Source organism: Ranitomeya variabilis, chromosome 3 (genome assembly GCF_051348905.1).
Source record: "Ranitomeya variabilis isolate aRanVar5 chromosome 3, aRanVar5.hap1, whole genome shotgun sequence".
Taxonomy (NCBI): domain Eukaryota; kingdom Metazoa; phylum Chordata; class Amphibia; order Anura; family Dendrobatidae; genus Ranitomeya; species Ranitomeya variabilis.
Genome location: NC_135234.1, coordinates 738499544 through 738516525, shown reverse-complemented (window position 1 = coordinate 738516525; position 16982 = coordinate 738499544). Strand labels below are relative to the sequence as shown.

The 16982-nt window shown below is 39.9% G+C and overlaps 1 protein-coding gene across 2 annotated transcripts in view; it reads right to left on the bottom strand.

The window, feature by feature from the left end:
- CNTN5 (contactin 5) overlaps positions 1 to 16982 on the bottom strand; it is a 2016448-nt gene that overhangs the window by 58882 nt on the left and 1940584 nt on the right. For both annotated transcript variants that reach the window (XM_077298468.1, XM_077298469.1), the window contains one exon: positions 15877 to 15986. In XM_077298468.1, coding sequence (XP_077154583.1) covers positions 15877 to 15986 — 110 coding nt within the window. The remainder of the gene's footprint in view (positions 1 to 15876; positions 15987 to 16982) is intronic.

Here is a 16982-nt window from a genome sequence, read left to right as displayed (position 1 = left end):
TAACATTAGTAGTGTGGAATATGCAAAAAAAAGGGGATATGAGATGGTTTACTGTATGTAAACCATGTCTCATATCATGTCGAGTTTGGGAAGGAGAAATGAGAAGCCGGCAATTGAATTACCGGCTTTTCACACATATTGCGCTGAATTAAATATAAATACAGAATATATATATATGTGTCTCAATGACATATATATATATATATATATATATATATATATATATATATATACTGTATATATGTTTTAACGGACATTTGAGCACATAAATCCATTAGATGTCGGTTTTGCAAGCCTGCGAGAAAATATCGCAGTACGGATGCCATACGGATTACATACGGAGGATGCCATGCGCAAAATACACTGACACACCCTGCCTACGGAGGACATACGGATCACTATTTTGGGGACTTTTCTGCGTATTACGGCCGTAAAAAACAGACCGTGTTGTCTTACGCCTAGTGTGACGCCGGCCTTATTCTGAGTCCTGTGTTCCCCACCGGTCTCTTGACATAAATAACATCATGTGGCTGCTGCAGTCAATCAGCAGCCACTGATTGTCTGCAGCCTGCAATCTTCACAATTAAGAAAATGTGCGAGAACATTGTTCCTCCCAGTTGGACATATTTTATGACATATCTTATATCTCATATTTGTGTAATTATTATACACTTTTTAGCAAAAGAAAAAATATCTTGCTAAAAGAGTCTGCTTCATATAGTCTGTAGGCAATTTGCTTTGATTTAGGAGAACATGAGACAGCGTCATTCTTTGAGAGAACTATGGACTGGCAAAATACTCTTCACACTGTCCAGTTTGATCAGTGCAGTGTGGGAGAGAAAGATACCAGGAACTGCAATCTAACACCTCTGTGGTACACTGTGTACACACTGCCAGATTATGATGTTCCTTCGAATCATGAGAATGACCATATGACCTAAAGGAACCTATGCATCCCTGCAGCTGTGTTGATATAGCAGATCTGTATGTGAGCTTGTAGAAAAGCTGTGTCTGAATGTGTGTTTGATGCAGTAGAATTGTGTGTGTGCGTATGTAGGAAAGGTGTGTGTATGTTAGCAAGCCTGTTTCTCTCTGTGTTGATATAGCAGAACTGTGTGTGTTTATGTAGCAGCAAAGCTGTGTATGTACGTGTGTATGTAGCAATCCGTGTCTTTGTGTGCTGATATAGCAGAGCTGTTTCTGTGGTATGTAGAAAGGCTATGTCAGAGTGTGTGCACTGATGTAGCTGAACTGTGTGTTGATATAGCAGCAAAGTTGTGTCTGTATGTATGAGAGTTGTGTGCATGTAGCTAGGCTGTGTCTGTGCAGGAGATGATGTTGCAGAGATATGTGTGTGTATGTGGCAAGGCTGAGTCTGAATGTTTGTTTTCATGTAGCAGAGCTGTGTTTGTGTGCATTAATGTAGCAGCATAACTGTGTGTATGTAGAAATGTGTGTGCATGTAGCAAGGCTGTGTCTGCAGTTGTGTTAATGTAGCAGAGCTGTGTGTATGAAAAAAATAATATGAGAGTATAAATAATGTACGTGCTGTAAAATTATGATATATGTGCTGCAGAGAAACATAAAGAACAATAGATATAATGCCTCTTTATTCTCTCTTACTGAATTAAAATTTGTGGTATTAACGGCTCCACTTTGAAACTCCACAGTTTTAATGAGTAGGAAATATATTTTTCAATTTTCTGCTGTCTACACCTAGAGTGCGTCCTATAATACAAACATCCCATAGTCAGAAAAATACAGTAATTGTAAAGGCAGCAAAGAAACAGTAAACTCTGAAATGGGACAGTGCGACACTTTTAAACAGGCTTTTTTGACACCTTTATGACAAGTGAATTTTTTTTCGCATTTTTGCATTTTAGCAGCCACATCCCTTATTTTTTTCCTCTGATTTTGCTGCCTGGAGCCTGATTTGAAGTAACTGAGTTCTGTGTCAGTAATATTTGGGGGCATTATTTTCTACTGTTCACGTTTCACACTAAATAACCCATTTGATTAATCACTCGGGTCGTTTTGGTCACTTGGACACTTATTTAGGCAATGTTCCCGCATTCGGAAGTGTTCAGTGTTTCCATTGCATTCTGTCTGCAGGTGTCCGCACCAAAATATGCCATTGTAATCTGTTCTGTATATTGTGTTTTTGTTGAAATTTTTGATGTGCATTCCCTTTTTTTTCCTTTTCATTAGTTTTTTTAACCCCTTCACGACATGCGCCGTACTAGTATGGCGCATGTCGTGTCTCCCCCTTTGATGTGGGCTCCGGCGCTGAGCCACATCAAAGTCGTGACATGTCAGCTGTTTTGTACAGCTGACATGTGCACGCAATAGCGGCGGGTGAAATCGTGATTCACCCACCGCTATTAACCTGTTAAATTCCACTGTCAAACGCTGACAGCGGCATTTAACTACCGCTTCCGGCCGTGCGGCCGGAAATGAGCGCCTCGCCGACCCCGTCACATGATCGGGGGTCGGTGATGCATCAGGATGGTAACCATGGAGGTCCTTGAGACCTCTATGGTTACTGATGCCGGCCTGCTGTGAGCGCCCCCTTGTGGTCGGTGCTCATAGCACACCTGCATTTCAGCTACATAGCAGTGATCTGATGATCGCTGCTATGTAGCTGAGCCGATTGAGTGGTGCCAGCTTCTAGCCTCCCATGGAGGCTATTGAAGTATGGCAAAAGTAAAAAAATGTTTTTAAAAATATGAAAAAAATATAAAAGTTTAAATCACCCCCCTTTTGCCCCATCCAAAATAAAACAATAAAAAAATCAAACCTACACATATTTGGTATTTCTGCGTTCAGAATCGCCCGATCTATCAATAAAAAAAGCATTAACCTGATTGCTAAACAGCGTAGCGAGAAACAAATTCAAAACGCCTGAATTACGTTTTTTTGGTCGCCGCGACACTGCATTAAAATGCAATAACGGGCGATCAAAATAATGTATCTGCACAAACATGGTATCATCAACGTCAGCTCGGCACGCAATAAATAAGCCCTCACCCGACCCCAGATCACGAAAAATGGAGACGCTACGGGTTTCGGAAAATGGCGCATTTGTTTTGTTTTTTTTAGCAAAGTTTTGAATTTGTTTTCACCACTTAGATAAAAAATAACCTAGACATGTTAGGTGTCTATGAACTCAAAATGACCTGGAGAATCGTAATATCTGGTCAGTTTTAGCATTTAGTGAACTTAGCAAAAAAGCCAAGCAAAAAACCAGTGTGGGATTGCACTTTTTTTGCAATTTCACTACACTTGGAATTTTTTTCCCGTTTTCTAGTACAAGACATGGTAAAACCAATGATGTCGTTCAAAAGTACAACTTGTCCCGCAAAAAATAAGCCCTCACATGACCATATTGACGGAAAAATAAAAAAGTTATGGCTCTGGGAATGAGGGGAGTGAAAAATGAAAACGCAAAAACGAAAAAGGGCGGCGGCGTGAAGGGGTTAAAGCAGATTTGACGCAAGAGCTTTAATAGACTAATGTGAAACACAGTGGGGTTTCCGTAACGGATTATAGCAAACCCCTTTTACAATTAAAGTTAGGGCGTCAATCAGTTGGGTGATGCGACTTGGGCTTCAGAAAGCTGTAGCTCACCTCTACTTGGGAAAAAACTATTACATGCCAGCTGCAAAAATAAATGGCTGATCATGTAATACATGGATTGTCATGGCTCACCAGTGCACGAACCAAAGTGTTCAGAGTGGGTTATCCGAGTGGGAAAATGAATTCTATGATATCTTCATGACTAGAGATGACAAAATTAATTCCATGAAAATCAAATTTGTGTTGAATTTTTGGAAAATCCCCGTACCTGGCAAATTCAAACAATTGGTTACTGGATTCATGCAACTCGTCAAAAAATGTCCACCACCATTTTACAAGCTGTGGAAGATTGCATCAGCCAGAGAAGGCCGCCGCGATATCAGGCGCATAACGCCTTGCAGCAATCACATTACATTGTAAAGGACAGCTAATCAGGTGGGACTATCATGTCTGTGTAAAGAGAGTAGCTATTTTGTGAGAAATCTGGATAGTGATAGGACGTCGCAGATCACAGCTTAACCACAGAGATAGCGAAAAAAAAGCCAAAAAACACAGAAGAGACAATTCAGTTTTTGACAGCACGGCAGTGGAGAATGGTTACTATTAGTGATGAGCGAGTGTATTCGTTGCTCGGGTTTTCCCGAGCACGCTTGGGTGGTCTCCAAATATTTATGACTGATTTAGTTTTCATCTCCTCAGCTGAATGATTTACAGCTACTAGCCAGCTTGACTGCATGTGGGGATTCCCTAGCAACCAGGCAACCCCCCCATGTACTCAGGCTGGCTAGTAGCTGTAAATCATTCAGCTGTGGCGATGAAAACTAAATCTCCGAACACTAACAAATACTTGGAGATCACCCGAGCGTTCTTGGGAAAACCCGAGCAACGAATACACTCGCTCATCACTAGTTACTATCCGTTTACCCACAGCCATATATGTGAAGTCTGCTTTCACATAACTAAGGGTGTGATTGTGATAAAGAGATTGACATGGATTACGTACAGTACTAGGAGACCTCAGAGTGTTGCACATATCTTTTCAGGACAATTAGAAGGTTTATGGCAAACCAATTCACTGCAAATCAAATTTTTGTAAAAAATTTTGCGAATCTGGCGAGTTCAGACTTCAAATATTAACTCATTTCTATATGTGATGTAAACAAGCAGATGGAAAAGGTTGTCATTTTGAGATAACTGCATGGAAAGTCATTAAAGGCATTAAGTTCTAAAACTTCACTGCATAATAGAGAAGCTACGCGCAATCGTGGGAGTGGGAAACCGATTGTCAGACACAGCCAGACTCCCCATAGAAAAGGCAGAGATGGTTAATTACTGTCTTTACCTTCCTGTTTGCTGTGTATGCAATGTCGATTGCAAGCTCTGTGTATACACACTTAGAAGTGCTAAGTGTGCCTTCTCATTGGGGTACACCAGTCATATGATTGATGGGTGTAAGGATAGAGCAGGAAGCAGCCTCTGGGTCCTAGGAGACTCAGTATGCTCTGCTCTGCTATCAGGAGGCTGAATTTGTATTGTAACCGGGGCAAATATACCAGCCTCAGTTACAGATTAAATCATTTTTTTAAAAAAACAGTATTTAAATGTTAAAATGACTCCCAAATGTATTTTATGAATTTATAGGCAGGCACAATATGTGAAATAAATGAAAAATAAATACATAAGAAGAAACCAGGATGAATAAATAAAAAAGCAGCTGCCAATCCAAATAACTTTCCAAATCCCAACTCCAATAGAAGAAAAAACAAAATGTGTCTAAAAATTAAAAGTAACTATTACAGAAAGGGGAACACATTTTGAAATGTATTTTAGAGCACTAAAAATGTAGTAAAATTAAAAAAACATACACTTTTTTTTATTCTCCCGCCGATATCAGAAAATATTAGGAAAAAAATTAGTTGAAAAATAGCATAAAAATTACACCCCGCGTATCATGAAACGAAAGATGCCAAAATCATTTAAATATCCGAATGAGAAAATATTTCTACAGCTTTTTAAACCGCATGTATGAAAAAAGTAAACAAAATGTGCCTTATGGAGAACAGGGGGTACATGGCCTGGTCCTGAACTCGTTAATTATGTCCAAATTGGTTGGGATCAAGCTTGCCCAGTAGACATGGCACTTGGCTGTAGAATACTTTGATCTAGATCTTATACTATGACGAATGACCACTTTTCTCATGTTTCTATTAACTTTCATGAAACATTTCTTCCTTAGGAAGAAGAGAGCATGAAAACGCTACAAGCATCTATTAAAACATCTCAGTACAAAATAATTCACTAACTTCTCGCAGGGAGAACATTTAAATAAATGGTGACGGGATGAGAAAACATGACTGTATAATATAGTAGCAATGCGGCTTAACCAAGTCAATCCATTTCTATAAAACAAGTCACTATACATTATAGAACACAGTAAAACATCTAATGAAATCAACTATGCTGAAAAAGTTTTCTCAAGTAGAAACGCATTTGAATTCTGTTTTATATGCTAATGAATGCGGCCGCCTCTTTGATGCAGTGCTATATCTTCTATTTTTTCTCATTTTAATAGCTGGAATTCGATTCTTTCTTTTGGTGACTGTAATGAATTTAATTTGCTTAATATCCCTCGAACCGATAGCGGCTGCTCACCAGATTACACGCCATACAGATTAAATTACAGCCTAGCGTTGCCGGGGTATATAACGCTAGATGGTTGTGATGTTACACTGGCAAGTTATACGACATATAATCAAACGGATATAAACTTGTAAGACATCAGAGCCGTGTGTCCTCTGTAGGCAGACGAGCAGCGCGGGTTCAATCAAGGTACGGCCAATTTAGGTAGGAGCCTACGGTGACGGAGGGGTAGAAAAGCAGAATATTGTGTCTAAGGTCACTTCTACACATCTGATTTTCTCAGACAAGTCCAAGCCTGATGAAGGTCTCCTGTCCAAAACTGGACAGCCTCGTAAGCAAATATTTAGACCCCCAACTAATAGGACACCATGTTCTGTACTTGGACTGTGAAAGTCCAATCTTTTAAATTGACCGAATGATTAGAGTTTTGGTATTTTAGGTATTTTTATCCTCATTGTCTGCTGAAAGGTGTCAAATAGGAGCTAAGCTGTAACCTAATCAGAATCTCTAAAGTCATGTTTAAATGGCCCTATGTCATTTTTCCACATAAGGACCATAACGACTGGACTAGCCTCTGGTTTCTTGACCTCATATACACCTATGAGGCAGGAAATTTGGGTGAGTAGACATTCTTGGCATTGTACTCAAAATAGAAACCATGAAATTTGTATGTTTGAATCCGGCCTAAAGGCCTATTTAATGTGCTGGTGTTTGCTGTCAAACAAGCACAGCACTCATGAATATCTGTTGTTGTTTTTTTTGGTAAGGAGACAAAATGCAGCATAATGTTTCAAAGTATAGAACAGCAACCACTAGTGGTCAACTAACAGAAGGACACCAGAAACCTGACTCATGCCAGCATAAAAATAATTGTCATTGGCAGCAGGGGATGTGCTGGCGACAACATGATGCAGTATGGGAACAGAATGATCGTGTCAGGTTTCTGGTGTCCTTCTGTTAGTTGACCACTAGTGGTTGCTGTTCTATACTTTGAAACATTATGCTGCATTTCGTCTCCTTACCACTGGAGGTTCCTATTTTGCTCTATTACTTGTCCTTAAAGGGGTTGTCCACTACTTGGACAACCCTTTCTTATGTGCTGTATTCCCCCTTTGAAAAAAAACAACAGATATTCACTAGTGATGAGTGAGTGTGCTCATTACTCAAGTTTCTCCGAGCGCGCTCAGGTGGTCTCCGAGTATTTTGGTGTGTGCGGAGATTTAATTTGTGGTGACGCAGCTGCATGATTTGCGGCTGCTAGACACCTTGAATGCATGTGGGGATTCCCTAACAAACAGGCAATCTCCACATGTATTCAAGCTGTCTAGCAGCCGCAAATCATGAAAATGTGTCAACACAAACTAAATCTCCGAGCACGCCAAAATACTCAGAGACCACCCCAGCATGCTCGAAGAAACTTGAGTAACGAGCATACTTCCTCATCACTAATATTCACCTATAAGAATGGGCTGCCTAAGTAGTGGACAACTCCTTTAAAAAAGGAGTCTGAAGTAGCCATCTTGGGCCTACTTCACAACTCATGGAACTCAAAGGAATTGCTTGAGTATTTTGTCTAGGCTTGTACCAAGTTCGGGTTTCCAGCTCCCTGATCGATCTCCCCAAGACTGTTCCAACAGAATTCTCCTACTGTTTCAAGTTATTACCTCTGAGGACATTATCTACAGCATTACAGTGTCCTGCTCGTGCTCTCGGACTACTGGGTTTCAGCATTTCTTCAACCGTATCGTATCAGACCGTACTAATGATCATTCTGTTCCCATCAGTTTTCGCCGGTCCATGTAAATTCCCAGTAAATAAGCCTTGAGCGACCTGTATTATGTCGATCACCACTCGTTAAACGTCCAAACTTGGCCGATAAAATGGGCCTTTTCTGCCTTATGATGTTTCCCTGAATCATTAAATGAGAACATGCAGCTGCATACCCCTTCTCTCTTCCTGCCTGCCTTGTGTGAGTAGAACCACTGGACTCCTCAGCCACGAAACAGAAAGAATTAAGATTAAATAATTAAAAAATGTTAATAATTTATGACAATCTAACCTTACTAATATCAGTTAAAAAAACCTCTTAAGTGTCTTCTATAGGATTATTTGAGGATTAGGTCTCGCAGAGAGCTTTAGAGTAAGTTCACACTTGGCATTTTTTCAGAGTTTTTTTATGAGTTTTTATATGCTTATTTTCAGCTGCGTTTAACAGTACCAGCAAAGTCTATGAAATTTCAGAAATCTCATACACACACATTGTTTTTTTGTCATCAGTATTTTGTGCTTTGCATGGTTCTTTGCACAATGGAGCACATCACTTTTGTTAGGGTTGGCGGAGCGCACCGAGTATATATATGTATTAATAGGTGCGTTCGCAACCCGGGGTCCACCGTGCAGGAGCGGAACCTGCTGCTGGTAAATGGCGGCGCTATATGACGGTATAAGCGAACTCTGTTAACTCCACAGATTCAATAGAAACAAGATGCTGTGCCCTGTTAACCTCACAGAGGTACACAGCTACCAAACAGAGCAAAACTGTGGTCATGCAGTCAGAGAAACAGGCAAACAACTCCTCACCGGAGGTGCCGGTATTTTAGCAGCTTATTTCAGCCAAGGCCCTGAATACACACATACAAACTCCTCACCGGAGGTGCCGGTATTCTAGGGGCTTATTTCAGCCAAACCCTAACCACATTCAGACATGACCACACTGGCGCTGAGCTCATAGACTTTGGTTTGATACTAGCGCATGACTGTGCGGTCATGCGAACCTTTTAAAGCTGTAGCAGACAAGGACCTTCCAAGTGGTCCAATAGAAGCTGCTACAGGGCCTGAGCATGTGACCCCCGACCTCCAATTAGAGGTCCTCCCGTGGGCATGCTCAATGTGTGCAAAGCAGGACCAGAAAAGCCTGCACACCGCTGACCAGTGCTGGCTACAAAAGCAGAGCCTGGAAAGGCAGCAGTAACCCTTTGCACAGTATCAGGCTGAGCAAGACGCTGGGACTGACGTCTCCGCTGAGCAGGCCCCACTGCGGCTGAAGCAGACATGGCTCGAGATTCCACCTGTGCAGCGGCGGGAACTCGACTCCTAACAACTTCTTCCAATGGTTTTTTTCAGCGTTTTTCACCAATTAACATGAATGGGTGGTGTCAAAATGCTGCAAAAACGCAGGTATCAGTTTTGGCTGCGTTTTTTGTGCCAAAGCCTGATTGTGTAGATTAGACTTTTTTTGCACTAAACTTTGTCAGCATCATGAACAAGAGGCAAATCTAGCATGCCAAAAACACAACAAGAATGCAAGAAAAAGCAATTAAAAAAATAACTTAAAAAACTCTTTGCAAAGTAATCCAGTACATAGGCTCCCACTGTACCTCTGTATGACCTTGATCTAATCAGTCACATGACCTAGGCTAGGGACACAAGACGGTAGTTTCTTTCAATCGAGAATTGCTAATACCATTTTGATTAGAGTTTGATCAGAGAGTGATCATAGTGTGATCCGATTCTCACAGATGAGAAGATGGAGAACAAAATCTCTCCATCTTCTCCATTGTGTCAGTCCGATGTCATTTCATTGCAGGTCGTTAGTTTCCACAAATGTCAGATCAAACTCGGGCATGTTGCGATATTTTACCTTGACCGACTTGCTCCATGGAAAAAATCGGGCATGTGCATGACCCCATAAAATAATATTGGTCCGAGTGCAATCCGATTTTTTGCTGGTTCGCACTTGGACGAGTATCAGGTGCACAATCCTTAAAGCTAAACTAACACAAGCAAATAAAAAAAATGTCCATTTTTCATCTAGAAAAAATAGACATTTTTTAATCTGTGTTGTCATCCGAATCGTTTTTAAATATCAGCTATGAATAAAATTGACAAAAGAAAATACAGTTTCCTAAGTTAAGAATTGCAATGCATCTGCAAAAATTGGAGGCTAGTCATTGATCTGTGCAGGATCTGATTTATTTTGCTCACTCATAGGCGAACCGGCTTTTAGTGGGGGAGTCTCATCCAAAATACGAAACATTCATCCCATATAAAACAACGGGCATCTGAAGAGCCCTCCTGAATAACATTGGTCAGTTTTTCCCATGGACAGTACTCGGGGAAAAAAAAGGTATTCTGAATGTAGTGTAATGGTTCTAAGGGGGAACTGCTCCAACACATAGGTCGGAAACATGCATGGCAGGCAGCGTACAGAGGATGTGTGGCCCTTTTAGAGGGTGTCATATTGCTGTGCACATGGGGTAATTGTCCTTTTACGTGCGGATCAGTAAGCAGGGCTGATTTGTTTTCCAAGTACTTGGGTTGTAGAATGACTATTTAAACTTGCAATGTGTCCATTACACAGCTGCGGCAATTAAACTGCAAATTTCTACTAATGAAGCATAAATAAAAACAGTGTGCAAAATGTTATATTCCATATGCGGCAAAGACATAGAAATGTCGGAAACTCTGCAGCCTCCGTCTTCAATTCTGCACCACCCAGAGTTACCTATAATTGTGGCACGACATTAGTAACTGTCTCTCTGCGGGCACCGACAACAGCTTTAATTAAGTTGCCGTAGGTGCTTTTTCATGAGACTCATGGGTGCGCGCCGTGAGGTGGTGAAGCTTTCAGAAACATCAGTTTACAACATATTCCTGAATGTTAATACCAGTCTCTGAAGTGAAGGAGGAGAAAAGTCATTAATAAGCATGAAAAGCAAAGAAAGCTAGATACTAGTTCTAAAAGTGCGAAAAATTAATCTTCACCATGTCACGTGGAGGTAAGAGATCCAAAGGGACAGGATGTGACATGGAAAGACTGCGCTGTCTGAATCGAAAAATGTCATATAAGTCCTAGAGTTGAGATTTATTGTGGAGTAGAAGATGAGCAGATCGATTTTCGAAGGATTGACTTTTAGTCGAATTTCATACAATTTGTAGTTCCATGTGAATTTGGACACTTTGAGAATCAATTTGCAAAAAAAAATATTGCTCAGTAGCATTTCACACAATGTTGAAGCAGCAGACATCGGGCTAATGCCAGTTTGTGCGGCTGAGCAGGACTCATCGTAATGCCCAGGAACATCCTAGTTTATTAAGCGGATCATCATACCTTTCATACCAGTGGTGGTCAGTACACCCCAGGGTCATTGGAGATCAGAAGATCCCAGTAGAGTACAGTTGGGTGCAGGAGTGGTGGTATGTATGACAGAGCTGGATTCCATCTCCAGATGCAAAGGGTGATACAATATATTTTTTTCTTATGGGTGGTCTCTCTTCCCTACCTTTTTGAAGTAGTAAGATTTCTGGAAAAATTCAGCAAAGCCGAAGAATTCAAATATAAAATGATCTGCTCATCGCAATTGTGGAGAGTGACATGGCAGAAAAAAAATTGTATGTCTAATTTCCCAGAGGAGCATAGTGTTGCCTATTAGTCTCTTTACACTGGCATGTCACTCTACACAAAGAGAGACGTTACCCCTTAGACCCTACTCAGAGATCTCTCATCCAACCAACTCAGGTCTCATACTTTCCACTGAGGAAGGGTAACACCCCAAAACACGGGTATACAAATTGAAATTCTGGTTTGGCTTTTATCCTAAGTCATATGGCAAGGCTTGTTAAAGGATCAAGGGTGACGTTCAGGATTGCTACTTCGAACAGATGACACTAGACTTCTAGTTCTCTTCAGAGAGGAATGAGCAATTTGCATATTTAATTTCCCAGAGAACCATTGGATGGACTATAAGTCTCCTTACACTGGCATGTCACTCTCCACAAGGAGAGACTTATTTAAGATGGAAACACAAGGATTAGCCCCAGAATTCTAGGGGTACAATGTAGGACTTCTGTGAAATATTATTACTGTCCCCTTCTACTCCACCCTTAACATATGGAAAGTTTGCAGGTAAATTGCCTTTTCTTTTCAGGCTCTTTTTAACAGGGTTAAACTTGAGAAAGTAAGTGAAATACAAGCGAAATGCGCATTGGGGATTTCTCTTTTACTCTTTTGGTAACAATCCTGTTTTTTCTGATCTATGACTAATATGGCCTCTCAGTATTATTGTCAAACTTATATTGATGATGTGAATATACTTGTGAAATTACTGTTGAGGGATTCATCATTTGTCCATTTCCTATACATACAGAATTTTTCTATACATACAAATTGCTATCAGTGGTTGTTTTCTGACTGTTTGTCTTTTTCTACCACATCTTAAAAAATGTGATTGTCATTTTTGCAATAATGAAGCATACTTATTAACCATTTAAACTCCAACCATCCTCCTTTTCTAATGAGTTTTTTTGGAGTGGTTTTCATACTGATTTTTTTGTGAATTTTTTTTTTGGTCCACATATTGTTGTTCTATTCCCAAACATTATGGATTTGGGTTTTTTCTTGTTTATTTTTAACAGAAATGGCCACTCCAATTTACCTAAAGCAGGATTGTTTTTTGAAGGATATTATGCCCCCGCTACATATCCATCCATGATGGACAACCTGAATCCCCATATGGCTTCAAAACCATTGGACAGGCGCTTCACCGATCCCTTTTATCAGGGTTGAACACATTATATATTTATCAGTTTGACATTTGTACGATAAATACACATCCATTACACGTAGGTTATATAGATGCATGTATGAGGGCTTTCAATTCATTGTTTTTTTGTCTCTCTCAAACATAACCTTTAAAAATTACGGTCTCTTCAGAATCGTAAACCGGGGAAATAAAAGGCAGTGCTGATTAAATCCACACATTAAGGACAATACGTTAATTTAATAAAATGATGATTGAATGTTGATTTTACTTAAAATGAAGGTTTGAAGATAATTGTGTTCAGTAAAAAAAAAAAAATTCTCTCTGGATATTGTGTTTTTCAGGTTGGTATGAGACTGAAAGTAAAAAAGGAGAGCACAAAAGGAAAATCTTTCATGTATTCAAAAAGCACAAGCGAATTTGTGGTCTTTGAAATAGAAGGTAAATTAATAGTGGAGCTTGATATATTTGGAATAGTGGCTACTACAAAGATGATTACTCATTAAATGCTTTACATTCACTATTAAATTCAACATTTGTAGATAAAGAGAAAATAAAAAGTATCATGTCATACTTCATATCACCTGCGGGAGTGCTCTAGGGGAATCGAGCATCTGCTGCTGAGTTCTCCCGATTAGTTGATCAAGGTGATTGTTGAGAGATTTAAATTAATAGCTTATACCTGCCAAAACTATAATACTCCTTCAGGTAGGGATGATAGCTTCATGAAGGATACCACTGGGCCAGAGGGAAGAGGCGCCATGTAAGAAAAAATCCTACCATGGTTAACTTCAGCCATCACTGATTTTCACGGATTTCAATGCATCTGAATGCCCATAAAGTAGTACTACATTGTCATTGTATTTGTGAATTAACCTATTAAAAAAATCATCTTGTTCCATGAGGTCCTGTGTTATGACCTGGTGGTTATGGAGTAGCACTGAGATGACCTGGCGAGTAAAACCAATCATGGACAAGCTCCGAGGAGGTGGCAGCTCCACCGACAACAATCACAGTTATGACCTGGTGATTACGGAGCAGCACAGAAATGACCTGGTGGGTAAAATGTACAAGCTCTGAGGAGGTGGTAGCTTTACTGACCGCAATCCCTACTCCTAACACCAACACTAGAAATAGCCGTGGGACGTTCCTATCTCTGCCTAGACGCCTCGACACAGCCTAAGAACTAACTACCCCTGAAGATGGAAACGGAAAACTATCTCGCCTCAGAGAAACCCCCAAAAGGAAAGATAGCCTCCCACAAATATTAACGGTGAGTGGAGAGGGAAATGACAAACTCAGAAATGAAAATAGATTTTAGCAAAGGAGGCCAACACTATCTAAATAGACAGAGATAGAAAAGGATACTGTGCGGTCAGTATAAAAACTAAAATCCATGCAGAGTTTACAAAAATAACCTCCACACCGACTCACGGTGTGGAGGGGCAAATCTGCACCCCAGAGCTCCAACTAGCCTGAATATTTCATAATGACAAGCTGGACAAAAGAGACATAACTTAAACCTGAATAGAAGGTCAAAAGCAGGGATACACCCAAGAACTAGCAGAACTTATCTTAAGCTGAAATGGACTGGCCAACAGAGTACTTCCAGGAGAGGACTGAATCCAACAGGAAAATATTGACAGCTGGCATCGACTACAGACTAGAGCCCAGTTAAATAACAAGGCCAGGGAACCGATTAGTGAAGGCAGCTGCTAAGTTCCACTCGAAACCACCAGAGGGAGCCCAAGAGCAGAACTCCCAAAAATACCATTCATAGCCACAGGATGGAGCCCAAGAATGGAATTCACAACAGTCCTGGAACTTTTATGGCTCCAAACCCTATGGGAGTGTCTGTGTCATCAAGAATTTTAGGTGCCTTTAAGGCTGCTCATCATGGTTTTACACATGTGCAAAAACCTCATCACTTCTGTCCATCTACCTCTGGAAATGTTTTTTTGAATTTGTGTGCAAGGCAGCTCTACGATTTTGGGCAGATTTAATCCCCTTCTCTCTAATTTACTTGAGTCTAATTAGGTTGTCCAAATCTCAATGTATGCGTATGCTCCAGGAGCAGACATGTCTGTATGTGCAGTGCGGCTACATAGGAGCCATTGTGGAAGATGTTTTCACCTATCAAAAGCAATTACAGTTCACTGTCCTCTTTAGTGCTTGTTTTCGTCACCCTTGTCCAACGACACTGGGAGATCGGCCCACCTCTCAGTATCTGTCTGGGGTCAATGTGTATAATTATATATTTGCTTTTTATGCAAGCTGGGACACAAAATAAAATACAATAGTATGAAAGGAAGAATTTTAACTGTAATCCAATGCATTAGAGAATTTTCTCTACCTAAAGATCTAAACAGTATTCTTCTTCATTGCAGGAATGTTCTACTGGTTCATAAAGATACATCTCTTTACATCTGTACCTATCTATCTAAGTAAAAGCCAGAAACTATCTTTCTCCCTAAAGATACAAAAAAATAGGCAAAAAAAATAATTGCATATTTTCATAATACCCTTAATTAGAATGAAATCACAAACCATTAAATAAAATGCACATATTTGGCCTGCATATAATTGTGACAGGTCATACAATACATTATTTATGGTGGTTGGTAAATGTTGGCAAAAAAATGGTAGACTTTTCTTTTCAATTTAATATTTAACAAAAATTAAAAGAATGGTAACACTGAAATATGTGTATGTCAAAATGATGCCTAAGAAAATGACAAAGTGACAAGACTTTCTAAAGTTAAGGTATGGAAAAAAAAAAAAGATTTTTATGGCCATAGGTGTGAGAGGGTGCAACAAAAAAAAAATATTCCGAAAAAGTGCATCACAAAAATGTCCATATATATGGAATGTCATTTTATATATGTATGGGTGTACTATGTAAGTGCACATATACAGGAGGGGCCCTTCAATGTCAGTGTCGGCCCCTACTATGCCTGCTCATTCACTCTTTTTGTTGAAACTCTATTAGCATCAGTGAACAATGGGTTAACCATGGTGGCTAACAATGCCCAAGATGGTCAAAAATGAAGCGCTTCTGAACATTTGCAGCATTGAAATCTGATTATAATAAATACGTAAAAGTTACAGAGGAAGTAAATACCTCAAATCCCAAAGGTCTTCCCACATTATCTTTGGAGGATTTCCATGCGACAAGGATTTCGGATGCAGACAGGCCTGTGGCTTTGACATCTGTGGGAGCCGTGCTCGGTTCTGCAGATAAGAATTAAAATAAATGTAATGGAGCTATATTAAACGGTTTTCTATTCAATGATTATCTCCCCTGATCTCAGAAAGGTCCTCTCACAGGTAAAATCTTAGAAAAATGTTTAGAATTGAGAGTCCTCAGTGGTTGATACCTTTTAATGGCTAACTGATATGGTAACAAATTGCAAGCTTTCGAGACTACTCAGGTCTTAGGGAAAATCTTATAAAATTTCATTTTTTTAATCAGCAGAATAGTGAGTGCAGCTCTGACGTATAATACAGGATGTAGCTCAGGATCAGTACAGGATCATTAACCCCTTAAGCCCCGTGGTTTGCACGTTAATGACCGGGCCAATTTTTACAATTCTGACCACTGTCCCTTTATGAGGATATAACTCTGGAATGCTTCAATGGATCCCAGTAATTCTGACACTGTTTTCTCGTGACATATTGTACTTCATGATAGTGGTAAAATTTCTTTGATATTACCTGCGTTTATTTGGGAAAAAAACTGAAAATTTTGAAAATTTCGTAATTTTCCAACTTTGAATTTTTATGCCCTTAAATCACAGAGATATGTCACACAAAATACTTAATAAGTAACAATTCCCACATGTCTACTTTACATCAGCACAATTTTGAAAACAATTTTTTTTTTTGTTAGGGAGTAGTGTTGAGTGATACCTTCCGATATTCAAAAGTATCAGTATCGGATTTGATCGGCCGATATCCAAAAAATATCGGATATCGCCGATACCGATACCAATGCAAGTCAATGGGACACAAATATCGGAAGTGATCCTGGATGGTTCCCAGGGTCTGAAGGAGAGGAAACTCTCCTTCAGGCCCTGGGATCCATATTCATGTAAAAAATAAAGAATAAAAATAAAAAATATGGATATACTCACCCGTCCGACGGACCCTGGCTCTCAGCGGTGCAACCGGCAGTCTCCGTTCCTAAGAATGCAGTGAGTGTAGGACCTGCGATGACGTCGCAGTCAC